The sequence below is a fragment of the Salmo salar genome, chromosome ssa18, assembly GCF_905237065.1.
Source record: "Salmo salar chromosome ssa18, Ssal_v3.1, whole genome shotgun sequence".
Lineage (NCBI taxonomy): Eukaryota > Metazoa > Chordata > Actinopteri > Salmoniformes > Salmonidae > Salmo > Salmo salar.
The window spans coordinates 82865000-82892854 of record NC_059459.1 but is presented as its reverse complement, the minus strand read 5'-3'; the positions used below and the strand labels follow the sequence as shown (position 1 = coordinate 82892854).

Below are 27855 nucleotides of genomic sequence, written 5' to 3'. Positions count from 1 at the left end.
ATATAGGAGATTCTGACAATTGTTATCAACAGCAGGTGAAATAAAACAAAATAACAAAACCTTGTTTTTTTCCAGAAATAAATCCTTTTTTAATCTGTTTTCCAACCATCTGTTCCATAGTGGGGGGAGGGGACGACTGTACCAAGTATTAATATGCCCTGGGGGGGCTGAGATGGTACATTCTGAGTCCTTCAATAAAAATAACAGAGCGTACACAATGGGGGGGGGTCACATGACAGGGGTTAAAGGTCACTCACATGACACAAGAGGGTGTGTCTGTCCGTGTGTGTAGTGTGCACCTGCTTCAGTCTGTGTGTGTGTGTGTGTGTGTGTGTGTGTGTGTGTGTGTGTGTGTGCTGCTCCGGGGTAACGTTGCCCGTAGCTGCAGAACTGGGATCAGCTTCCCTTCCCCCAATCCTTATTTATTTATATCGCCAGTCTCTAGTCCAGGAAGTAGACTTTATAAGCCTTGTTCATCTGTTCCAGGAAGATGAATGTGAGGACGGTGTGAGGTCCCAATCTGGCGTAGTATGGAGTGAAACCCTTCCACAGAGAGAAGAACCCTTCATTACGGATCACCCTCGCCAACACATCCTGTAGGGAGAGAGAGAGAGAGACCCTTCATTACAGATCACCCTCGCCAACACATCCTGTAGGGAGAGAGCGAGAGAGAGAGAGAGACCCTTCATTACAGATCACCCTCGCCAACACATCCTGTAGTGAGAGAGAGAGAGAGACCCTTCATTACAGATCACCCTCGCCAACACATCCTGTAGTGAGAGAGAGAGAGAGACCCTTCATTACAGATCACCCTCGCCAACACATCCTGTAGTGAGAGAGCGAGAGAGAGAGAGACCCTTCATTACAGATCACCGTGGACAGGACGTCCTGCAGGGAGAGAGAGAGATAGCGAGAGACCCTTCATTACAGATCACCGTGGACAGGACGTCCTGCAGGGAGAGAGAGAGAGACCCTTCATTACAGATCACCCTGGACAGGACGTCCTGCAGGGAGAGAGAGAGAGAGAGACCCTTCATTACAGATCACCCTCGCCAACACATCCTGTAGGGAGAGAGAGATAGCGAGAGACCCTTCATTACAGATCACCCTGGACAGGACGTCCTGCAGGGAGAGAGAGATATAGCGAGAGACCCTTCATTACAGATCACCCTGGACAGGACGTCCTGCAGAGAGAGAGAGAGAGACCCTTCATTACAGATCACCCTGGACAGGACGTCCTGCAGGGAGAGAGAGAGACCCTTCATTACGGATCACCCTGGACAGGACGTCCTGCAGGGAGAGAGAGATAGCGAGAGACCCTTCATTACGGATCACCCTGGACAGGACGTCCTGCAGGGAGAGAGAGAGATAGCGAGAGACCCTTCATTACAGATCACCGTGGACAGGACGTCCTGCAGGGAGAGAGAGATAGCGAGAGACCCTTCATTACAGATCACCCTGGACAGGACGTCCTGCAGGGAGAGAGAGAGATAGCGAGAGACCCTTCATTACAGATCACCCTGGACAGGACGTCCTGCAGGGAGAGAGAGAGATAGCGAGAGACCCTTCATTACAGATCACCCTGGACAGGACGTCCTGCAGGGAGAGAGAGAGATAGCGAGAGACCCTTCATTACAGATCACCCTGGACAGGACGTCCTGCAGGGAGAGAGAGAGAGATAGCGAGAGACCCTTCATTACAGATCACCCTGGACAGGACGTCCTGCAGAGAGAGAGAGAGAGACCCTTCATTACAGATCACCCTGGACAGGACGTCCTGCAGGGAGAGAGAGAGACCCTTCATTACGGATCACCCTGGACAGGACGTCCTGCAGGGAGAGAGAGATAGCGAGAGACCCTTCATTACGGATCACCCTGGACAGGACGTCCTGCAGGGAGAGAGAGAGATAGCGAGAGACCCTTCATTACAGATCACCCTGGACAGGACGTCCTGCAGGGAGAGAGAGAGATAGCGAGAGACCCTTCATTACAGATCACCCTGGACAGGACGTCCTGCAGGGAGAGAGAGAGAGATACGAGAGACCCTTCATTACAGATCACCCTGGACAGGACGTCCTGCAGGGAGAGAGAGAGATAGAGAGAGACCCTTCATTACAGATCACCCTGGACAGGACGTCCTGCAGGGAGAGAGAGAGAGAGACCCTTCATTACAGATCACCCTGGACAGGACGTCCTGCAGGGAGAGAGAGAGAGAGACCCTTCATTACAGATCACCCTGGACAGGACGTCCTGCAGGGAGAGAGAGAGAGAGACCCTTCATTACAGATCACCCTGGACAGGACGTCCTGCAGGGAGAGAGAGAGAGAGACCCTTCATTACAGATCACCCTGGACAGGACGTCCTGCAGGGAGAGAGAGAGAGAGACACCCTTCATTACGGATCACCCTGGACAGGACGTCCTGCAGGGAGAGAGAGGAGAAAGTAAAACGGTTTGTCCTGCATCGGTTTCTCAGCTTAAAGATGGAATCTGGGGCATCGGCGACACTGTCCGCCCCACGGCCGTTGTTATGGCTTTTATTTTGTTGATGAAGCCGATCTGGGGAGCGTCAAGCATCGTCAAAACAAAATGGCCGTACATATTTATGCTGTTCTATCGAGCGTGCAGTGGTGTCAGAGGGGGGAAACAAACAAAAGGTGGTTGTTTACAGTAACTAATGTTGTAATATCCCAAACAGACGTGACAGTTTGACCACTAAGGATTCCAGCTTGAAGGGAAAGATCCTATTGGGCCGGGATTAAGGCCGTGTTTGACCTTACCAGCACTGGGAGAAGTGTGTTTAGGTACTCAGTACTCACCAGGCCGTCATGTAGTTCTAACTCCCCGGGCCAGTGTAGTTCTAACTCCCCGGGCCAGTGTAGTTCTAACTCCCCGGGCCAGTGTAGTTCTAACTCCCCGGGCCAGTGTAGTTCTAACTCCCCGGGCCAGTGTAGTTCTAACTCCCCGGGCCAGTGTAGTTCTAACTCCCCGGGCCAGTGTAGTTCTAACTCCCCGGGCCAGTGTAGTTCTAACTCCCCGGGCCAGTGTAGTTCTAACTCCCCGGGCCGTCATGTAGTTCTAACTCCCCGGGCCAGTGTAGTTCTAACTCCCCGGGCCAGTGTAGTTCTAACTCCCCGGGCCAGTGTAGTTCTAACTCCCCGGGCCAGTGTAGAGTGTAGTTATAACTCACCGAGCCAGTGTAGAGTAGTTATAACAGGTTATAACTTACCAGGCCATTCTTAAACTCAGGTTTTCCATCAATCATTCTCATGTTCTGAATCCTGGTCTTGACGATGTCGACGGGCATGGATGCTGCCGTGGTTACCAGCCCACTGATCATACTGGCACAGAAATGAAGGAAGATACCGTCCACAAAATACCCTGGGGGGGAGAGAAGTTACTCATTATCCTCTAGGAAACCCACCCTGACCCACCTAGGAAACCCACCCTGACCCACCTAGGAAACCCACCCTGACCCACCTAGGAAACCCACCCTGACCCACCTAGCAAACCCACCCTGACCCACCTAGCAAACCCACCCTGACCCACCTAGCAAACCCACCCTGACCCACCTAGCAAACCCACCCTGACCCACCTAGCAAACCCACCCTGACCCACCTAGCAAACCCACCCTGACCCACCCTAACCCACCCTGACCCAGCTAGGAAACCCACCCTGACCCACCTAGCAAACCCACCCTGACCCAGCTAGGAAACCCACCCTGACCCAGCTAGGAAACCCACCCTGACCCAGCTAGGAAACCCACCCTGACCCACCTAGCAAACCCACCCTGACCCACCTAGCAAACCCACCCTGACCCACCTAGGAAACCCACCCTGACCCACCTAGCAAACCCACCCTGACCCACCTAGCAAACCCACCCTGACCCACCTAGGAAACCCACCCTGACCCACCTAGGAAACCCACCCTGACCCACCTAGGAAACCCACCCTGACCCACCTAGGAAACCCACCCTGAACCCACCTAGGAAACCCACCCTGAAAACCCACCTAGGAAACCCACCCTGAAAACCCACCTAGGAAACCCACCCTGAAAACCCACCTAGGAAACCCACCCTGAAACCCACCTAGCAAACCCACCCTGACCCACCTAGCAAACCCACCCTGACCCACCTAGGAAACCCACCCTGACCCACCTAGCAAACCCACCCTAACCCAACTAGGAAACCCACCCTAACCCAACTAGGAAACCCACCCTGACCCAGCTAGGAAACCCACCCTGAAAACCCACCTAGGAAACCCACCCTGACCCACCTAGCAAACCCACCCTGACCCAACTAGGAAACCCACCCTGACCCAACTAGGAAACCCACCCTGACCCAGCTAGGAAACCCACCCTGACCCACCCTGACCCACCTAGCAAACCCACCCTGACCCACCCTGACCCACCCTGACCCACCCTAACCCAGCTAGGAAACCCACCCTGACCCACCTAGGAAACCCACCCTGACCCACCCAGGAAACCCACCCTGACCCACCCTGAAAACCCACCCTGACCCACCCTGAAAACCCACCCTGACCCACCTAGGAAACCCACCCTGACCCACCTAGGAAACCCACCCTGACCCACCCTGACCCATATTTTAGAAGAGAAAGGAGTTCTAGAGGGTTACTACCTGTCTCTATTAGAGCCTGTTTGCTCTGAGAGTAGGAGGGTTACTACCTGTCTCTATTAGAGCCTGTTTGCTCTGAGAGGAGGAGGGTTACTACCTGTCTCTATTAGAGCCTGTTTGCTCTGAGAGTAGGAGGGTTACTACCTGTCTCTATAAGAGCCTGTTTGCTCTGAGAGGAGGAGGGTTACTACCTGTCTCTATTAGAGCCTGTTTGCTCTGAGAGTAGGAGGGTTAGAGGGTTACTACCTGTCTCTATAAGAGCCTGTTTGCTCTGAGAGTAGGAGGGTTACTACCTGTCTCTATTAGAGCCTGTTTGCTCTGAGAGGAGGAGGGTTACTACCTGTCTCTATTAGAGCCTGTTTGCTCTGAGAGTAGGAGGGTTACTACCTGTCTCTATAAGAGCCTGTTTGCTCTGAGAGGAGGAGGGTTACTACCTGTCTCTATAAGAGCCTGTTTGCTCTGAGAGTAGGAGGGTTACTACCTGTCTCTATTAGAGCCTGTTTGCTCTGAGAGGAGGAGGGTTACTACCTGTCTCTATAAGAGCCTGTTTGCTCTGAGAGTAGGAGGGTTACTACCTGTCTCTATAAGAGCCTGTTTGCTCTGAGAGGAGGAGGGTTACTACCTGTCTCTATAAGAGCCTGTTTGCTCTGAGAGTAGGAGGGTTACTACCTGTCTCTATTAGAGCCTGTTTGCTCTGAGAGTAGGAGGGTTACTACCTGTCTCTATTAGAGCCTGTTTGCTCTGAGAGTAGGAGGGTTACTACCTGTCTCTATAAGAGCCTGTTTGCTCTGAGAGGAGGAGGGTTACTACCTGTCTCTATTAGAGCCTGTTTGCTCTGAGAGTAGGAGGGTTACTACCTGTCTCTATTAGAGCCTGTTTGCTCTGAGAGGAGGAGGGTTACTACCTGTCTCTATAAGAGCCTGTTTGCTCTGAGAGTAGGAGGGTTACTACCTGTCTCTATTAGAGCCTGTTTGCTCTGAGAGTAGGAGGGTTAGAGGGTTACTACCTGTCTCTATTAGAGCCTGTTTGCTCTGAGAGGAGGAGGGTTACTACCTGTCTCTATTAGAGCCTGTTTGCTCTGAGAGGAGGAGGGTTACTACCTGTCTCTATTAGAGCCTGTTTGCTCTGAGAGGAGGAGGGTTACTACCTGTCTCTATAAGAGCCTGTTTGCTCTGAGAGGAGGAGGGTTACTACCTGTCTCTATTAGAGCCTGTTTGCTCTGAGAGTAGGAGGGTTACTACCTGTCTCTATAAGAGCCTGTTTGCTCTGAGAGGAGGAGGGTTACTACCTGTCTCTATTAGAGCCTGTTTGCTCTGAGAGTAGGAGGGTTACTACCTGTCTCTATTAGAGCCTGTTTGCTCTGAGAGGAGGAGGGTTACTACCTGTCTCTATAAGAGCCTGTTTGCTCTGAGAGTAGGAGGGTTACTACCTGTCTCTATTAGAGCCTGTTTGCTCTGAGAGTAGGAGGGTTACTACCTGTCTCTATTAGAGCCTGTTTGCTCTGAGAGTAGGAGGGTTACTACCTGTCTCTATTAGAGCCTGTTTGCTCAGAGAGTAGGAGGGTTACTACCTGTCTCTATAAGAGCCTGTTTGCTCTGAGAGTAGGAGGGTTAGAGGGTTACTACCTGTCTCTATAAGAGCCTGTTTGCTCTGAGAGGAGGAGGGTTACTACCTGTCTCTATTAGAGCCTGTTTGCTCTGAGAGTAGGAGGGTTACTACCTGTCTCTATTAGAGCCTGTTTGCTCTGAGAGGAGGAGGGTTACTACCTGTCTCTATTAGAGCCTGTTTGCTCTGAGAGGAGGAGGGTTACTACCTGTCTCTATAAGAGCCTGTTTGCTCTGAGAGTAGGAGGGTTACTACCTGTCTCTATTAGAGCCTGTTTGCTCTGAGAGTAGGAGGGTTACTACCTGTCTCTATTAGAGCCTGTTTGCTCTGAGAGTAGGAGGGTTACTACCTGTCTCTATTAGAGCCTGTTTGCTCTGAGAGTAGGAGGGTTACTACCTGTCTCTATTAGAGCCTGTTTGCTCTGAGAGGAGGAGGGTTACTACCTGTCTCTATTAGAGCCTGTTTGCTCTGAGAGGAGGAGGGTTACTACCTGTCTCTATAAGAGCCTGTTTGCTCTGAGAGTAGGAGGGTTACTACCTGTCTCTATTAGAGCCTGTTTGCTCTGAGAGTAGGAGGGTTACTACCTGTCTCTATTAGAGCCTGTTTGCTCTGAGAGTATGAGGCCAGCTGGGCAGCGTTGACCACTACAGCCCGGGCCATGGTGGGAATACACCCCTGGAGGAACACAACCATGATATACATTACACACATATACTACTATATATACATATATACTACATTACACACATATATATACTACTATATATACACACTACATTACACACATATACATATATACTACATTACATACATATATACTAATGCATATATACACACACTACATTACACATATACACGTATACTATATATACATATATACTACATTACACATATACTACTATATATACTACATTACACACATATACTACTATATATACATATATACTACATTACACACATATACTACTATATATACACACATATACATATATACACACATATACTACTATATATACTACATTACACATATACTACATTACACATACTATATATACATATAAAGTACTATCTTACCCTCCATAGTGTGGTGACCCCTCTTCTTTGGTATATTTATTAGTAGTATATAGTATAGTAGTAGTATAGTAGTAGTAGTAGTATCTTAACCTCCATACTGTGGTGACCCCCTCTTCTTTAGTATATTTATTAGTAGTATAGTAGTAGTATAGTAGTAGTATAGTAGTAGTATAGTAGTAGTTTCTTACCCTCCATAGTGTGGTGACCCCCTCTTCTTTAGTATATTTATTAGTAGTATAGTAGTAGTATAGTAGTAGTATAGTAGTATATAGTGTAGTAGTACTATCTTACCCTCCATAGTGTGGTGACCCCCTCTTCTTTAGTATATTTAGTAGTAGTAGTGTAGTAGTAGTATAGTAGTAGTATAGTAGTAGTATATAGTGTAGTAGTACTATCTTACCCTCCATAGTGTGGTGACCCCCTCTTCTTTAGTATATTAGTAGTAGTAGTATAGTAGTAGTATAGTAGTAGTATAGTAGTAGTATAGTAGTATATAGTGTAGTAGTACTATCTTACCCTCCATAGTGTGGTGACCCCCTCTTCTTTAGTATATTAGTAGTAGTAGTATAGTAGTAGTATAGTAGTAGTATAGTAGTAGTAGTACTATCTTACCCTCCATAGTGTGGTGACCCCCTCTTCTTTAGTGATTCTGGCCAAAGCATTGAACACATTAGAATAGCCTCTCTTCTGGTCTGCAGGGAGACTGGGGGAGAGAAAGCATAGTAGTATAGTATATATACACCTCTCTGTTACCACAGGGGGACTGGGGGAGAGAAAGCATAGTAGTATAGTATATATACCTCTCTGTTACCACAGGGGGACTGGGGGAGAGAAAGCATAGTAGTATAGTATATATACCTCTCTGTTACCACAGGGGGACTGGGGGAGAGAAAGCATAGTAGTATAGTATATATACCTCTCTGTTACCACAGGGGGACTGGGGGAGAGAAAGCATAGTAGTATAGTATATATACACCTCTCTGTTACCACAGGGGGACTGGGGGAGAGAAAGCATAGTAGTATAGTATATATACCTCTCTGTTACCACAGGGGGACTGGGGGAGAGAAAGCATAGTAGTATAGTATATATACCTCTCTGTTACCACAGGGGGACTGAGGGAGAGAAAGCATAGTAGTATAGTATATATACCTCTCTGTTACCACAGGGGGACTGGGGGAGAGAAAGCATAGTAGTATAGTATATATACCTCTCTGTTACCACAGGGGGACTGGGGGAGAGAAAGCATAGTAGTATAGTATATATACCTCTCTGTTACCACAGGGGACTGGGGGAGAGAAAGCATAGTAGTATAGTATATATACCTCTCTGTTACCACAGGGGGACTGGGGGAGAGAAAGCATAGTAGTATAGTATATATACACCTCTCTGTTACCACAGGGGGACTGGGGGAGAGAAAGCATAGTATATATACCTCTCTGTTACCACAGGGAGACTGGGGGAGAGAAAGCATAGTAGTATAGTATATATACCTCTCTGTTACCACAGGGGGACTGGGGGAGAGAAAGCATAGTAGTATAGTATATATACCTCTCTGTTACCACAGGGGGACTGGGGGAGAGAAAGCATAGTAGTATAGTATATATACACCTCTCTGTTACCACAGGGGGACTGGGGGAGAGAAAGCATAGTGATACCAGTGTTCATCCTCTGTCTCACACCCTCCCTCCCCTCACCGTCCCTCAGCGGTCACCCTCCCTCCCTCCCCTCCCTCTCACCGTCCCTCAGCGGTCACCCTCCCTCCCTCCCTCCCTCAGCGGTCACCCTCCCTCCCCACGTCCCTCAGCGGTCACCCTCCCTCCCTCCCTCCCTCCCACCGTCCGTCAGCGGTCACCCTCCCTCCCTCCCTCCCTCCCTCCCTCTCACCGTCCGTGGTCACCCTCCCTCCCTCCCTCCCTCAGCGGTCACCCTCCCTCCCTCCCTCCCTCAGCGGTCACCCTCCCTCCCTCCCTCCCTCAGCGGTCACCCTCCCTCCCTCTCTCCCTCCCTCCCTCCCTCCCTCAGCGGTCACCCTCCCTCCCTCTCTCCCTCCCTCCCTCAGCGGTCACCCTCCCTCCCTCTCTCCCTCCCTCCGTCAGCGGTCACCCTCCCTCCCTCCCTCCCTCAGCGGTCACCCTCCCTCCCTCCCTCCCTCCCTCCCTCAGCGGTCACCCTCCCTCCCTCCCTCCCTCAGCGGTCACCCTCCCTCCCTCTCTCCCTCCCTCCCTCTCTCCCTCCCTCCCTCCCTCCCTCAGCGGTCACCCTCCCTCCCTCTCTCCCTCCCTCCCTCAGCGGTCACCCTCCCTCCCTCTCTCCCTCCCTCCGTCAGCGGTCACCCTCCCTCCCTCCCTCCCTCAGCGGTCACCCTCCCTCCCTCCCTCCCTCTCACCGTCCCTCTCCCGTCCCTCAGCGGTCACCCTCCCTCCCTCCCTCTCACCGTCCCTCAGCGGTCACCCTCCCTCCCCTCCCTCCCTCAGCGGTCACCCTCCCTCCCTCCCACCGTCCGTCAGCGGTCACCCTCCCTCCCTCCCTCAGCGGTCACCCTCCCTCCCTCCCACCGTCTCAGCGGTCACCCTCCCTCCCTCCCTCCCTCTCACCGTCCGTGGTCACCCTCCCTCCCTCCCTCCCTCTCACCGTCCGTCAGCGGTCACCCTCCCTCCCTCCCTCCCTCAGCGGTCACCCTCCCTCCCTCTCTCCCTCCCTCCCTCTCTCCCTCCCTCCCTCCCTCAGCGGTCACCCTCCCTCCCTCTCTCCCTCCCTCCCTCGCGTCACCCTCCCTCCCTCTCTCCCTCCCTCCCTCACGGTTCCTCCCTCCTCCCTCCCTCCCTCCCTCAGCGGTCTCCCTCCCTCCCTCCCACCGTCCGTCAGCGGTCATCCTCCCTCTCACCCTCACCCTGTCACCGTCCGTCAGCGGTCATCCTCCCTCTCTCTCTCTCCCCCTCCCTCCCTCCCTCTCACCCTCCGCCAGCGGTCACCCTCCCTCCCTCCCTCTCACCGTCCGTCAGCGGTCATCCTGATCAAGGCGACTTCAGCAGGCGTTCCAACGAAGGCTCCGGTCGCTCCAGCCGTCATACCAATCAGAGCCTTCATGAGGAAGTTGGGCGGAGTCCCGTCCTGTCCAGTCATCTTCTCGAACAACACCGTGTAGATTCCTAACCTCGTTGTGGTGTAGGTAGCCTGGCGGAGCAGACCTGCTGACAGACTGGGAAACAACATGACGTAGATACCTAACCCACACCGTGTTGGTGGCCTGGCGGACTGAATTAGTATAATAGTAGAGTAGTATTATCGTAATAGTAGTATTGTAACAGTATAGTAATAGTAGAGTAGTATTATCGTAACAGTAGTATTGTAACAGTATAGTAATAGTAGTGTAGTATTGTAACAGTATAGTAATAGTAGAGTAGTATTATCGTAATAGTAGTATTGTAACAGTATAGTAATAGTAGAGTAGTATTATCGTAACAGTAGTATTGTAACAGTATAGTAGTGTAGTATTGTAACAGTATAGTAATAGTAGAGTAGTATTATCGTAATAGTAGTATTGTAACAGTATAGTAATAGTAGAGTAGTATTGTAACAGTATAGTAATAGTAGAGTAGTATTGTAACAGTATAGTAATAGTAGAGTAGTATTATCGTAACAGTAGTATTGTAGCAGTATAGTAATAGTAGAGTAGTATTATCGTAATAGTAGTATTGTAACAGTATAATAATATTGGATAACTTGTTTTTAACTAGGACAGAGGAATTTATAACAGACTTGTTCCGACATAACTTAGGTACAGCAGATCCCCTTATTGTATGGGACACTTTTTAAATGTGCAAATCATTACTCATCTCTAAAGCAAAAGCAATTTAGGTGAGAAGGCTCCATATTAACAAAGGAAATTGAAGAACTAAAAGTAAACATACAGTTGAAGTCGGAAGTTTACATACACTCAGGTTGGAGTCATTAAAACTCGTTTTTCAACCACTCCACACATTTCTTGTTAAAAAAAACTATAGTTTTGGCAAGTCGGTTAGGACATCTACTTTGTGCATGACACAAGTCATTTTTCCAACAATTGTTTGCAGACAGATTATTTCACTTATAATTCACTGTATCACAATTCCAGTGGGTCAGAAGTTTACATACACTAAATTGACTGTGCCTTTAAACAGCTTGGAAAATTCCAGAAAATGATGTCATGGCTTTAGAAGCTTCTGATAGGCTAATTTACATAATTTGAGGTGTACCTGCGGATGTATTTCAAGGCCAACCTTCAAACTCAGTGCCTCTTTGCTTGACATCATGGGAAAAATCAAAAGAAATCAGCCAAGACCTCAGATAAAAATTAAAAAAAATTGACCTCCACAAGTCTGGTTCATCCTTGGGAGCAATTTCCAAACGCCTGAAGGTACCACGTTCATCTGTACAAACAATAGTACGCAAGTATAAACACCATGGGACCAAGCAGCCGTCATACCGCTGAGGAAGAAGATGCGTTCTGTCTCCTAGAGATGAATGTACTTTGGTGCGAAAAGTGCAAATCAATCCCAGTACAACAGCAAAGGACCATGTGAAGATGCTGGAGGAAACAGGTACAAAAGTATCTATATCCACAGTAAAACGAGTCCTATATCGACATAACCTGAAAGGCCGCTCAGCAAGGAAGAAGCCACTGCTCCAAAACCGCCATAAAAAAGCCAGACTACGGTTTGCAACTGCACATGGGGACAAAGATTTTACATTTTGGAGAAATGTCCTCTGGTCTGATGAACCAAAAATGTAACTGTTTAGCCATAATGACCATCGTTATGTTTGCAGGAAAAGGGGGAGGCTTGCAAGCCGAAGAACACCATCCCAACCGTGAAGCACGGGGGCGGCAGCATCATGTTGTGGGGGTGCTTTGCTGTAGGAGGGACTGGTGCACTTCACAAAATAGATGGCATCATGAGGGGGAAAATTACGTGGATATCTTGAAGCAACATCTCAAGACATCAGTCAGGAAGTTAAAGCTTGGTCGCAAATGGGTCTTCCAAATGGACAATGACCCCAAGCATACTTCCAAAGTTGTGGCGAAATGGCTTAAGGACAACAAAGTCAAGGTATTGGAGTGGCCATCACAAAGCCCTGACGTTAATCCTATAGAAAATGTGTGGGCAGAACTGAAAAAGCGTGTGCGAGCAAGGAGGCCTACAAACCTGACTCAGTTACACCAGCTCTGTCAGGAGGAATGGGCCAAAATTCACCCAACTTATTGTGGGAAGCTTGTGGAAGGCTACCCGAAATGTTTGACCCAAGTTAAACAATTTAAAGGCAATGCTACCAAATACTAATTGAGTGTATGTAAACTTCTGACCCACTGAGAATGTGATGAAAGAAATAAAAGCTGAAATAAATTATTCTCTCTACTATTATTCTGACATTTCACATTCTTAAAATAAAGTGGTGATCCTAACTGACCTAAGACAGGGAATTTTTACTAGGATTAAATGTCAGGAATTTTTTATGTATTTGGTTAAGATGTATGTAAACTTCCGACTTCAACTGTAGATTACAATAACTGTACCATGTTACAAATGGAGTTACCTACGATTCCCTAAACAATATTTTGAAAGAGGAAGTACTTTAAGCGTATGTTTCCGTTTCAGTCTCCTCCATCTCCACTAACAGAAAAAAAATCCGAAGATAATCGTCTGGATTTTTTTCTATCAATAATGTCAAATGAACAGCTGTACAGAAAGACTCATGTGAAGGCGAGGAAGGAACTTCTTGATGCAATTAAAGCCTTTAAGTCCAGTTAATCTCCAGGCCTGAATGGCATTTGTTGATCTACTCAGAGGACTGTTACTAGCATGTTTTAACCACTCCAACAAAAATTGTAAATGGTCAGATACTCAACAAAAATGTCGGATTTCATTATTACTGAAACGGGATCTAAGTGGTAAATATAAAAATCATTAAAAACACATGGAGGCCCTGTACACTCTAGCGATGTGATCAAAAATTAGAGCAACACAAATAGCGCATAGAATTTAAAAAAAAGGTATTGTTGGATATTATTCATCCTAAATCAGACAGATTTTTTAACATGGACGATATATTGGAGATAATATAAGACAAGTACTGGAAACAATAGAACACTATGAAATATCGGGGACACCAGGCCTGGTTTTCATAGCTGATTTTGAAAAGGCCTTTGATAAAGTACGACTGGAATTTATATATAAATGCCTGGAATATTTCCATTTAGGAGAGTCTCTTATAAAATGGGTTAAAGTTATGTATAGAAACCGTAGGTGTAAAATAGAAAGTAATGGCTACACCTCAGAAAGTATTAAACTATCTAGGGGAGTAAAACAAGGTTGTCCACTATCGGCATATCTATTTATTATGGCCACAGAAACGTTAGCTATTAAAATCAGATCCAACAATAAAGGGATTAGAAATCCAGGGCTGAAAAACTAAGGTGTCATTGTACGCTGATGATTCATTTTCTCTTTTAAATCCACAAAAATGTATATAGGTTCAGAACTTTCGCGAAACATCAGAGTTAAAAACATAAAATCAAACTGGATGGATATCAGAAATCAGAAATAAATCTTCAGAGGTAGACAGGAGGGGGTGATGGGAGCTGAAGGATGGGATTAAAAACAAAAGATATATACTGTAAAATATATTGTGTCTAAAATGTTTATAGTATGTATAAACCGGAAGTAGAAGCCTAAGCGTTGTTGTCTATTAGTTTGCTCCAATTACGGGAGGGGGTGGTAGGGTTAGGGGAAAATAATAAAAGAAAATATTTTTAAAAGATAAATATATATTTACAAATAAAAATATGGGCGACTGGAAATGACGTCGTTGTCTGCATTGATGGAAGCTACAATATTAAAGCTGATCTACCCCCTAAAAAGAAAAGGGGAATAAAAGCATAGTACCACTATAGTAGTATTAGTAGCATAGTACTAGTATAGTAGTATTAGTACCCTAGTACCACTATAGTAGTATTAGTAGCATAGTACTAGTATAGTAGTATTAGTAGCATAGTACTAGTATAGTAGTATTAGTAGCATCGTACCAGTATAGTAGTATTAGTAGCATAGTACCACTATAGTAGTATTAGTAGCATAGTACCACTATAGTAGTATTAGTAGCATAGTAGTATAGTAGCATAGTACTAGTATAGTAGTATTAGTAGCATAGTACCAGTATAGTAGTATTAGTAGCGTAGTACCAGTATAGTAGTATTAGTAGCATCGTACTAGTATAGTAGTATTAGTAGCATCGTACTAGTATAGTAGTATTAGTAGCATAGTACTAGTATAGTAGTATTAGTAGCATAGTACTAGTATAGTAGTATTAGTAGCATAGTACTAGTATAGTAGTATTAGTAGCATAGTACTAGTATAGTAGTATTAGTAGCATAGTACTAGTATAGTAGCACTAGTAGCATAGTACTAGTATAGTAGCATAGTACTAGTATAGTAGTATAGTAGCATAGTACTCGTATAGTAGTATAGTAGCATAGTACTCGTATAGTAGTATTAGTACCATAGCACCAGTATAGTAGTATTAGTACCATAGTACCAGTATAGTAGTATTAGTAGCATAGTACCAGTATAGTAGCATAGTACCACTATAGTAGTATTAGTACCATAGTACCGCTATAGTAGTATTAGTAGCATAGTACCACTATAGTAGTATTAGTAGCATAGTACCAGTATAGTAGTATTAGTACCATAGTACCAGTATAGTAGTATTAGTAGCATAGTACCAGTATAGTAGTATTAGTAGCATAGTACCAGTATAGTAGTATTAGTACCATAGTACCAGTATAGTAGTACCATAGTACCGCTATAGTAGTATTAGTAGCATAGTACCACTATAGTAGTATTAGTAGCATAGTACCAGTATAGTAGTATTAGTACCATAGTACCAGTATAGTAGTATTAGTAGCATAGTACCAGTATAGTAGTATTAGTACCATAGTACCGCTATAGTAGTATTAGTAGCATAGTACTAGTATAGTAGCATAGTACCACTATAGTAGTATTAGTACCATAGTACTAGTATAGTAGTATTAGTAGCATAGTACCACTATAGTAGTATTAGTAGCATAGTACCAGTATAGTAGTATTAGTAGCATAGTACCACTATAGTAGTATTAGTAGCATAGTACCACTATAGTAGTATTAGTAGCATAGTACCAGTATAGTAGTATTAGTAGCATAGTACCAGTATAGTAGTATTAGTACCATAGTACCAGTATAGTAGTATTAGTAGCATAGTACCAGTATAGTAGTATAGTAGCATAGTACCAGTATAGTAGTATTAGTAGCATAGTACTAGTATAGTAGTATTAGTAGCATAGTACCAGTATAGTAGTATTAGTAGCATAGTACTAGTATAGTAGCATAGTACTAGTATAGTAGTATAGTAGCATAGTACTCGTATAGTAGCATAGTACCACTATAGTAGTATTAGTAGCATAGTACCACTATAGTAGCATAGTACCACTATAGTAGTATTAGTAGCATAGTACCAGTATAGTAGTATTAGTAGCATAGTACCAGTATAGTAGCATAGTACTAGTATAGTAGTATAGTACCATAGTACCAGTATAGTAGCATAGTACCACTATAGTAGTATTAGTAGCATAGTACCACTATAGTAGTATTAGTAGCATAGAACCACTATAGTAGTATTAGTACCATAGTACCGCTATAGTAGTATTAGTACCATAGTACCAGTATAGTAGTATTAGTAGCATAGTACCACTATAGTAGTATTAGTAGCATAGTACCACTATAGTAGTATTAGTAGCATAGTACCACTATAGTAGTATTAGTAGCATAGCACCACTATAGTAGTATTAGTAGCATAGCACCAGTATAGTAGTACCATAGTACCAGTATAGTAGTATTAGTAGCATAGTACTAGTATAGTAGTATTAGTAGCATAGTACTAGTATAGTAGTATTAGTAGCATAGTACTAGTATAGTAGTATCAGTAGCATAGCACCACTATAGTAGTATTAGTAGCATAGCACCAGTATAGTAGTACCATAGTACCAGTATAGTAGTATTAGTAGCATAGTACTAGTATAGTAGTATTAGTAGCATAGTACTAGTATTAGTAGCATCGTACCAGTATAGTAGTATTAGTAGCATAGCACTAGTATAGTAGTATTAGTAGCATAGTACCAGTATAGTAGTATTAGTAGCACAGCACCACCATAGTAGCATAGCAGCACAGCAACCAGCATAGTAGCATAGCAGCATAGCACCAGTATAGTAGCATTAGCACCATAGCACCAGCATAGCAGCATAGCAGCATAGCACTAGTATAGCAGCATTAGCAGCACAGTACCAGTATAGCAGCATTAGCAGCATAGCACCAGCATAGTAGTATTAGTAGCATAGCACCAGTATAGTAGTATTAGCAGCACAGCACCAGTATAGTAGCATTAGCAGCATAGCAACCAGCATAGCAGCATAGCAGCATAGCACCAGTATAGTAGCATTAGCAGCACAGCACCAGCATAGCAGCACAGCACCAGTATAGTAGTATTAGCAGCATAGCACCAGCATAGTAGCATAGCAGCATAGTACCAGTATAGTAGCATTAGTAGCATAGCACCAGTATAGTAGCATTAGTAGCACAGCACCAGTATAGTAGCATTAGCAGCACAGCACCAGCATAGTAGTATAGCAGCACAGCACCAGTATAGTAGTATTAGCAGCACAGCACCAGTATAGCAGCATAGCACCAGCATAGTAGCATAGCAGCATAGCACTAGTATAGTAGTATTAGTAGCATAGTACCAGTATAGCAGCATAGCACTAGCATAGCAGCATAGCACTAGTATAGTAGTATTAGTAGCATAGTACTAGTATAGTAGTATTAGTAGCATAGTACCAGTATAGTAGTATTAGTAGCATAGTACCACTATAGTAGTATTAGTAGCATAGAACCACTATAGTAGTATTAGTACCATAGTACCGCTATAGTAGTATTAGTACCATAGTACCAGTATAGTAGTATTAGTAGCATAGTACCACTATAGTAGTATTAGTAGCATAGTACCACTATAGTAGTATTAGTAGCATAGTACCACTATAGTAGTATTAGTAGCATAGCACCACTATAGTAGTATTAGTAGCATAGCACCAGTATAGTAGTACCATAGTACCAGTATAGTAGTATTAGTAGCATAGTACTAGTATAGTAGTATTAGTAGCATAGTACTAGTATAGTAGTATTAGTAGCATAGTACTAGTATAGTAGTATTAGTAGCATAGTACTAGTATTAGTAGCATCGTACCAGTATAGTAGTATTAGTAGCATAGTACTAGTATAGTAGTATTAGTAGCATAGTACTAGTATAGTAGTATTAGTAGCATAGTACCACTATAGTAGTATAGTAGCATAGCACCAGTATAGTAGTATAGTAGCATAGTACTAGTATAGTAGTATTAGTACCATAGTACCAGTATAGTAGTATAGTAGCATAGTACTAGTATAGTAGTATTAGTAGCATAGTACTAGTATAGTAGTATTAGTAGCATAGTACCAGTATAGTAGTATTAGTAGCATAGTACCAGTATAGTAGTATTAGTAGCATAGCACCAGTATAGTAGTATAGTAGCATAGCATAGCATAGCAGCATAGTACTAGTATAGTAGTATTAGTAGCATAGCACCAGTATAGTAGTATAGCAGCAGCCGTAGCATAGTAGTATTAGCAGCATAGCCAGCATTAGTAGCATAGTACCAGTATAGTAGTATTAGTAGCATAGCACCAGTATAGTAGTATAGTAGCATAGTACTAGTATAGTAGTATTAGTAGCATAGTACTAGTATAGTAGCATAGTACTAGTATAGTAGCATAGTACTAGTATAGTAGTATTAGTAGCATAGTACCACTATAGTAGTATTAGTAGCATAGTACCAGTATAGTAGTATTAGTACCATAGTACCAGTATAGTAGTATTAGTACCATAGTACCACTATAGTAGTATTAGTACCATAGTACCGCTATAGTAGTATTAGTACCATAGTACCGCTATAGTAGTATTAGTACCATAGTACCACTATAGTAGTATTAGTACCATAGTACCGCTATAGTAGTATTAGTACCATAGTACCACTATAGTAGTATTAGTACCATAGTACCACTATAGTAGTATTAGTAGCATAGTACCACTATAGTAGTATTAGTAGCATAGTACCACTATAGTCGTATTAGTAGCATAGTACCACTATAGTAGTATTAGTAGCATAGTACCACTATAGTAGTATTAGTAGCATAGTACTAGTATAGTAGCATAGTACCAGTATAGTAGTATTAGTAGCATAGTACTAGTATAGTAGTATAGTAGCATAGTACTAGTATAGTAGTATAGTAGCATAGTACCAGTATAGTAGTATTAGTAGCATAGTACCAGTATAGTAGTATTAGTACCATAGTACCAGTATAGTAGTATTAGTAGCATAGCACCACTATAGTAGTATAGTAGCATAGTACTAGTATAGTAGTATTAGTACCATAGTACCACTATAGTAGTATTAGTACCATAGTACCAGTATAGTAGTATTAGTACCATAGTAGTATTAGTAGAATAGTACCACTATAGTAGTATTAGTAGAATAGTACCACTATAGTAGTATTAGTAGCATAGCACCACTATAGTAGTATAGTAGCATAGTACTAGTATAGTAGTATTAGTACCATAGTACCGCTATAGTAGTATTAGTACCATAGTACCAGTATAGTAGTATTAGTACCATAGTAGTATTAGTACCATAGTACCACTATAGTAGTATTAGTAGCATAGCACCACTATAGTAGTATTAGTAGTATAGTAGTATTAGTAGCATAGCACCACTATAGTAGTATTAGTAGCATAGCAACACTAGTATAGTAGTATTAGTAGCATAGCAACACTATAGTAGTATTAGTAGCATAGCAACACTAGTATAGTAGTATTAGTAGCATAGCACCACTATAGTAGTATTAGTAGCATAGCAACACTGGTATAGTAGTATTAGTAGCATAGCAACACTAGTATAGTAGTATTAGTAGCATAGTACCAGTATAGTAGTATTAGTAGCATAGTACTAGTATAGTAGTATTAGTAGCATAGCACTAGTATAGTAGTATCAGTAGCATAGTACTAGTATAGTAGTATTAGTAGCATAGCAACACTAGTATAGTAGTATTAGTAGCATAGCAACACTGGTATAGTAGTATTAGTAGCATAGCAACACTATAGTAGTATTAGTAGCATAGCAACACTGGTATAGTAGTATTAGTAGCATAGCAACACTAGTATAGTAGTATTAGTAGCATAGTACCAGTATAGTAGTATTAGTAGCATAGTACTAGTATAGTAGTATTAGTAGCATAGCACTAGTATAGTAGTATCAGTAGCATAGTACTAGTATAGTAGTATTAGTAGCGTAGTAATAGTATAGTAGTATAGTAGCATAGTACCAGTATAGTAGTATTAGTAGCATAGTACTAGTATAGTAGTATTAGTAGCATAGCACTAGTATAGTAGTATCAGTAGCATAGTACTAGTATAGTAGTATTAGTAGCGTAGTACCAGTATAGTAGTATTAGTAGCATAGTACTAGTATAGTAGTATTAGTAGCATAGAACCACTATAGTAGTATTAGTAGCATAGCACCAGTATAGTAGTACCATAGTACCAGTATAGTAGTATTAGTAGCATAGCACTAGTATAGTAGTATCAGTAGCATAGTACTAGTATAGTAGTATTAGTAGCATAGTACTAGTATAGTAGTATTAGTAGCATAGCACTAGTATAGTAGTATCAGTAGCATAGTACTAGTATAGTAGTATTAGTAGCGTAGTACCAGTATAGTAGTAGAGTACCATAGTACCACTATAGTAGTATAGTAGCATAGTACCACTATAGTAGTATTAGTAGCATAGTACCAGTATAGTAGTATTAGTAGCATAGTACCAGTATAGTAGTATAGTAGCATAGTACTAGTATAGTAGTATAGTAGCATAGTACCACTATAGTAGTATTAGTAGCATAGTACCACTATAGTAGTATAGTAGCATAGTACCACTATAGTAGTATTAGTAGCATAGTACCAGTATAGTAGTATAGTAGCATAGTACTAGTATAGTGGTATTAGTAGCATAGTAATAGTACAGTAACAGTATACTAAGTAGTATTAGTAGCATAGCAATGGTAGTATTAGTACAGTAATAGTGTATATAATAGCAGAGTAGTACTAACCCAGTATAGATGCCTCCTAGTCCTTCATTCTTCAGTATAGAGGCCAGAGCATGGAAGCTGGTCTTGTATTCCCGGGCCTTTCCTCCCTGACCACTCAGCTGCATCCTGTTCTTCACTAGATCTAGAGGCTGGACGAACACTGTGGCTCCCATCCTGGAGAGAAGACAGTTATAAAGCCTGTATGAACACTGTGGCTCCCATCCTGGAGAGAAAACAGTTATAAAGCCTGTATGAACACTGTCGCTCCCATCCTGGAGTGAAAACAGTTATAAAGCCTGTATGAACACTGTGGCTCCCATCCTGGAGAGAAGACAGTTATAAAGCCTGTATGAACACTGTGGCTCCCATCCTGGAGAGAAGACAGTTATAAAGCCTGTATGAACACTGTCGCTCCCATCCTGGAGAGAAAACAGTTATAAAGCCTGTATGAACACTGTCGCTCCCATCCTGGAGAGAAGACAGTTATAAAGCCTGTATGAACACTGTGGCTCCCATCCTGGAGAGAAGACAGACAGACCGTTGTTATAAAGCCTGTATGAACACTGTGGCTCCCATCCTGGAAAAGGGGGGAGGGACACAGAGAGAGATTCCATATGTGTTATTTCATAGTTTTGATGTCTTCACTATTATTCTACAATGTAGAAAATAAAGAAAACCCCTTGAATGAGTCGGTGTGTCCAGACTATTGGCTGGTGCTGCACAGACAGACGTTTTATCTAGATTTGACTGGTATTGTGCGTATTCTGCATGATGTACTGTGCCTCGCCAAACTATTCAGACCCCTTGGATTTCTTCACATTGCATTTGGTTTGATTAGTCTTTTTGTGTGTCAACAATCTGTTAAAGTGGGAGAGAGACAGTAGCTGCAGAATTATTCAGCCCCTGGGTTCAGGCACGTTAGTCGAGTGACATTTGGTTTAACAAATCCCATAATAATAATAATAATAATAAGGGTTGCCATGATGGCAAACTCTTCCTCAGTCCCCCAAACAGCATCTAAGGTCCCTCAGTCAAGTGTTCAACTTCAAGCACAGATTAAACGACGAAGAGCCAGAAGCCTCGTAAAGAAGGACATTGATTGGTAACTTTAGACGGGTAACAATAACAAAAATCAGATATCGAATCTCTCTCTAAGCATGGTCAGGATGTATTAAAACCACCGCTCAGGGATTTCACCATGAGGCCAATGGTGACTTTAAAACAGTTATAGAGTTTAATGGCTGTGATGAGAGAACTGAGGGTGGATCAACGACAATTGTAGTTACTCCACAATACTAACCTAAAGGACAGAGTGAAAAGAATACAAAATACACAGAATAAAAATATTCCAAAATATGCAACAAGGCACTAAAGTAATATTGAAAAAAATATATATACAAAAACAAAGGAACACTTTCTGTCCTTAATGCAAAGTTTTGTTGTGTTGGATTTGCCTCCAACATATTACTGAGGAACCGCCTCAAGCATGGTGGTGGCTGCATCATGTTATGGGTATGCTTGTCATCGTTAAGGACTGGGGAGCTTTTCAGGATGAAAATAAGTGGAATGGAGCTAAGCACAGGCAGAATCCTAGAGGAAAACCTGGTTCAGTCTGCTTTCCACCAGACATTGGGAGATGAATTCACCTTTCAGCAGGACAATAACCTAAAACACAAGGCCAAATCTACACTGGAGTTGCTCACCAAGAAGACAGTGAACATTCCTGAGAGGCCAAGTTACAGTTTTGACTTAAATCTGCTTGAAAATCTGTCAAGATTTGAAAATGGCTGTATAGCCATGATCCCCAACATCTTGACAGAGTTTGAAGAATAAAAAATAAAGGGTAAAATACAGTCTTGTCCAATCCAGATGTGAAAAGCTCTTAAAGACTAACCGAAGAAGACTCACAGCTGTAAACGCTGCCAAAGGTGATTCTAACATGTATTGACTCATGGAGCTGAATACTTACGAGACAACTATATTTTAGCTGTTTTTTTTTTATCAATCTTTAAAAAAAAAAATATTCCACTTTGACAGAGCATTTTGTGCAGATTGTTGATGGAAAAAAAATGACAATTTAATCCACTTTGTTAAACAATAAAATGTGAAGAAATCATTGGGGTCTGAAAACTTTGGCAATGATGCACTGTAGTCTTCAAGAACTGCCAAGTCCGTTTGTGATATTACAACAAGAAAAAGGACACTACTTCAAACAAACACGATTTAAGAGCAGAACAGCAGATATCAGCTCTGCATGCGTGGGGAGGAGGCATAAGGGCCTACAGTGTTATGCCCACAGCACAGACGGAAATACACCAACAGTACCACACACAGCCAACCCAGTATCACCACACCACTACAGTACTGGTACTCTCACTATACTGGGAAGAGACATTCTGAATAGGACCCTCCCCCCCTGGCGGTAAAGCCAATAGGACCCTCCCCCCCTGGCGGTAAAGCCAATAGGACCCTCCCCCCCTGGCGGTAAAGCCAATAGGACCCTCCCCCCCTGGCGGTAAAGCCAATAGGACCCTCCCCCCCTGGCGGTAAAGCCAATAGGACCCTCTCTACACTGATAGCGCAATTGGTGAAATCTCTGCCTCAAACACCATTTTCATAGATCAGAGGCTATCGCCGAGAGAACAGGCCGGGGTAACAGGCCTATATCTGGGAGGGTATTTGTATTTCTTAGGCTAAGGGGCTGAGAGGGAATTTCTTTGTCCAAGAGGTGTCGACATTTAATAAGACTGGAACAGTACGTGCATACAGACAGTCATCCTATTCATGTTGGGACTATTCTGCAGAAACCGGCCGATACATAAACTCACCCTGTAGGCTTCATTTTTATAGGGATGAAGCCAAACTCGCAAACACACACGAGTTTTAGACAGGCCGGTAATTTCCACCCGCAGTCCCTGAGCAGGTTACTGTTTTTAACTACAACACAGGACAAGTAACACGTAGTACGCAGACAGAGCAACATAGGACAAGTAACACGTAGTACGCAGACAGAGCAACATAGGACAAGTAACACGTAGTACGCAGACAGAGCAACACAGGACAAGTAACACGTAGTACGCAGACAGAGCAACACAGGACAAGTAACACGTAGTACGCAGACAGAGCAACATAGGACAAGTAACACGTAGTACGCAGACAGAGTAACACAGGACAAGTAACACGTAGTACGCAGACAGAGCAACACAGGACAAGTAACACGTAGTACGCAGACAGAGCAACACAGGACAAGTAACACGTAGTACGCAGACAGAGCAACACAGGACAAAAAGCACCAAAACAAAAGACATAAAAAGCAACATTGTTTCCACACCTCAGCAGCTACAGACAGCATGGATGGAGGGTAATACACAGCTAGGGATGATGTTGGTGGTCACAGCGCCTGGTCGGAACCGGAGGCAGCGACATACAGGGCTCTGGGCCTAACGAGCTGTCTCTGTGTGTGTGTGTGTGTGTGTGTGTGTGTGTGTGTGTGTGTACAGACCCAAATGTCAACGCGTGTGTGCGAAGGTTGACGCCATTATCCGGGGATATCGACCGGCCTGTCAACATGCACCGTAAACACACACGAGTTTAATCACTTAATAATACATTCATTAATTACTAAACACATGTTATTCTCGGGGTTTCTAACTCCCTCCCTGTCCGGTAACCGAGCACCGCTGTCAGCGGGGCTGCTGTGTGAGTGTGACCGCTGAGAGAGGCCTGTAGCCCGGGGTACCTACCCTGCCAGTCCCCCGAAGAGGAACTTAACGGCCTTGGGTGAAGTCTTCGGTTTGGAAACTTCCGCCATTTTCTCTGTGGCTCTTTTCAAACCGGACGACAGTCCCCTCGGTAAAAAGGACCTGATTCTGGTCGGTGTTTTACCTCTAAGCGATGGAGCAAGGTGACACACGGGGGCGCGCACGTACGGACGAACAGGAAGTAGATGGACCAATGGGGAGAGGCGAGGAGGATGACAGAGAACGAGCACGCTGGGTTTTTATTTATTTATTTAATTAATTAATTTTTTTTAATAAAGCTTCGTAGTTGAAAATAAACTTCCAATTTTATAAATAGATAACTCACATATATTAGAATTGTTCGACAAAAACAAATGTTTTTTTTTTTTTGTTCTTCATCCAGTTGTTTCAAGAATGGATGATAAAATGGGACAATATAAGACAGAGTCACAGGGGACAGTTGTGTATCTCAGCATCATTAGAATATCTTTGATAAAATCCTGCCAAACCAATCAGTGGATAGAAAAGGCTTCGGTGCTGTCACGGCACAAAACATAAAACAGGAACGAACACTCCGACAAGAGAAATTACTTGGGGAGTCTGCCTTTGATTGGTTCATCTTGTTAGAAAGAGGCGGGTTCTGAAGTTCTGCCGCGTTCAAGTGCTATTGGAAACTCGCAACTTCCCGAGTTAAACTTGAACGTATGTTATTTGCGTAGAGCTATCTATCTATCTATTGATTGATTGATTGATTGATTCTCATACTTCTCAAAAGAGGGAAACTCAGGATCATCTTTCACCAATGAGTTAGTTAGCAAGTCAGACGGGAAGCTGGTCTTCTGTTTGAAAACAGATGGCGTATCAAGTGGAGATGAGGGTGAGAAGGATTGGTTTTACGGTGGTGAATATAAGTAGTAGTGGAATCCTAGTAAATCCAAAATAAATTCGGTTTATTTTTTTGGGGGGTCGGAGTGAGGGTTTTGAATCGATGTTGTTACCTGGGAGATCCGTTTGAATTGTCTATAAGAAATCGTGTGTGCGTTGGATGAGGTGGCGTCGGTGAGAGTAACGGGAAGTGGGCTTGTTGTGGTTTTCTGTGTATCCGTGAAACAGAAGGAGCGTAGTCTGCGCCTCAAGAAGATATCAGACTGGAATGTGTCGCGTTGGTCTTCGAAGCAGCACACCTATAAAAGGGGTTTATCTCTGAATGCCAAGGAAATACGTTAAGAATTGGATCAATTGGTTGGTGCACAAACTAGCGGTTCTGGGGGGGGGGGTGTAAGGCTACCTGTCTGCCAATTGAAGCTCAACAGAAGTTGGGTGATGCAACAAGACAACAACAGAATGGCTTCAACAGAAGAAAATACGCCTTCTCGAGTGGCCCAGTCAGAGTCCTGACCTCAACCTGATTTGAGATGCTGTGGTATGACCTCAAGAGAGCGGTTCACACCAGACATCTCAAGAATATTGCTGATCTGAAACAGTTTTGTAAAGAGGAATGGTCCAAAATTCCTCCTGGCCGTTGTGCAGGTCTGATCGTCAACAACAGAAAACGTTTGGTTGAGGTTATCGCTGCCAAAGGAGGGTCAATCAGTTATTAAATCCAAGGTTTCACATACTTTTCCCACCCTGCACTGTGAATGTTTACACGGTGTGTTCAATAAAGACATGTATAATTGTTTGTGTTTTATTCGTTTATTAGTGTGTTATTAGTTTAAGCAGACTGTGTTTTGTCTGTTGTTGTGACTTAGATGAAGATCAGATCAAATGTTATGACCAATTTATGCAGAAATCCAGGTAATTCCAAAGGGTTCACATACTTTTTCACATACCCCCTGTATATACTGGGTGGTGTCAGAGGACTGGACCGGTACCCCCTGTATATACTGGGTGGTGTCAGGACTGGACCGGTACCCCCTGTATATACTGGGTGGTGTCAGGACTGGACCGGTACCCCCTGTATATACTGGGTGGTGTCAGAGGACTGGACCGGTACCCCCTGTATATACTGGGTGGTGTCAGAGGACTGGACCGGTACCCCCTGTATATACTGGGTGGTGTCAGAGGACTGGACCGGTACCCCCTGTATATACTGGGTGGTGTCAGAGGACTGGACCGGTACCCCTGTATATACTGGGTGGTGTCAGAGGACTGGACCGGTACCCCCTGTATATACTGGGTGGTGTCAGAGGACTGGACCGGTACCCCCTGTATATACTGGGTGGTGTCAGAGGACTGGACCGGTACCCCTGTATATACTGGGTGGTGTCAGGACTGGACCGGTACCCCCTGTATATACTGGGTGGTGTCAGAGGACTGGACCGGTACCCCCTGTATATACTGGGTGGTGTCAGGACTGGACCGGTACCCCCTGTATATACTGGGTGGTGTCAGAGGACTGGACCGGTACCCCCTGTATATACTGGGTGGTGTCAGATGACTGGACCGGTACCCCCTGTATATACTGGGTGGTGTCAGAGGACTGGACCGGTACCCCCTGTATATACTGGGTGGTGTCAAGACTGGACCGGTACCCCCTGTATATACTGGGTGGTGTCAGAGGACTGGACCGGTACCCCCTGTATATACTAGGTGGTGTCAGAGGACTGGACCGGTACCCCCTGTATATACTAGGTGGTGTCAGAGGACTGGACCGGTACCCCCTGTATATACTAGGTGGTGTCAGAGGACTGGACCGGTACCCCCTGTATATACTAGGTGGTGTCAGAGGACTGGACCGGTACCCCCTGTATATACTAGGTGGTGTCAGAGGACTGGACCGGTACCCCTGTATATACTAGGTGGTGTCAGAGGACTGGACCGGTACCCCCTGTATATACTAGGTGGTGTCAGAGGACTGGACCGGTACCCCCTGTATATACTAGGTGGTGTCAGAGGACTGGACCGGTACCCCCTGTATATACTAGGTGGTGTCAGAGGACTGGACCGGTACCCCCTGTATATACTAGGTGGTGTCAGAGGACTGGACCGGTACCCCCTGTATATACTAGGTGGTGTCAGAGGACTGGACCGGTACCCCCTGTATATACTAGGTGGTGTCAGAGGACTGGACCGGTACCCCCTGTATATACTAGGTGGTGTCAGAGGACTGCACCGGTACCCCCTGTATATACTAGGTGGTGTCAGAGGACTGGACCGGTACCCCCTGTATATACTAGGTGGTGTCAGAGGACTGGACCGGTACCCCCTGTATATACTAGGTGGTGTCAGAGGACTGGACCGGTACCCCCTGTATTTAAACTAGGTGGTGTCAGAGGACTGGACCGGTACCCCCTGTATATACTAGGTGGCGTCAGAGGACTGGACCGGTACCCCCTGTATATACTAGGTGGTGTCAGAGGACTGGACCGGTACCCCCTGTATATAATAGGTGGTGTCAGAGGACTGGACCGGTACCCCCTGTATATACTAGGTGGTGTCAGAGGACTGGACCGGTACCCCCTGTATATACTAGGTGGTGTCAGAGGCTGGACCGGTACCCCCTGTATTTAAACTAGGTGGTGTCAGAGGACTGGACCGGTACCCCCTGTATATACTAGGTGGTGTC

At 44.2% G+C, this 27855-nt stretch overlaps 1 protein-coding gene across 1 annotated transcript; it reads right to left on the bottom strand.

The window, feature by feature from the left end:
* Positions 1-61: 61 nt before the first annotated feature.
* Positions 62-24522, bottom strand: slc25a11 (solute carrier family 25 member 11). The gene is made up of 7 exons (XM_045701724.1): positions 24291-24522; positions 20569-20721; positions 10303-10509; positions 7922-8012; positions 6820-6910; positions 3227-3378; positions 62-594 (listed from the first exon to the last, which is right to left on the bottom strand). The coding sequence occupies exons 1-7, from the start codon at positions 24356-24358 to the stop codon at positions 442-444; spliced, it is 915 nt and encodes a 304-aa protein (XP_045557680.1). The 5' UTR covers positions 24359-24522; the 3' UTR covers positions 62-441.
* Between the last annotated feature and the right edge of the window lie 3333 nt (positions 24523-27855).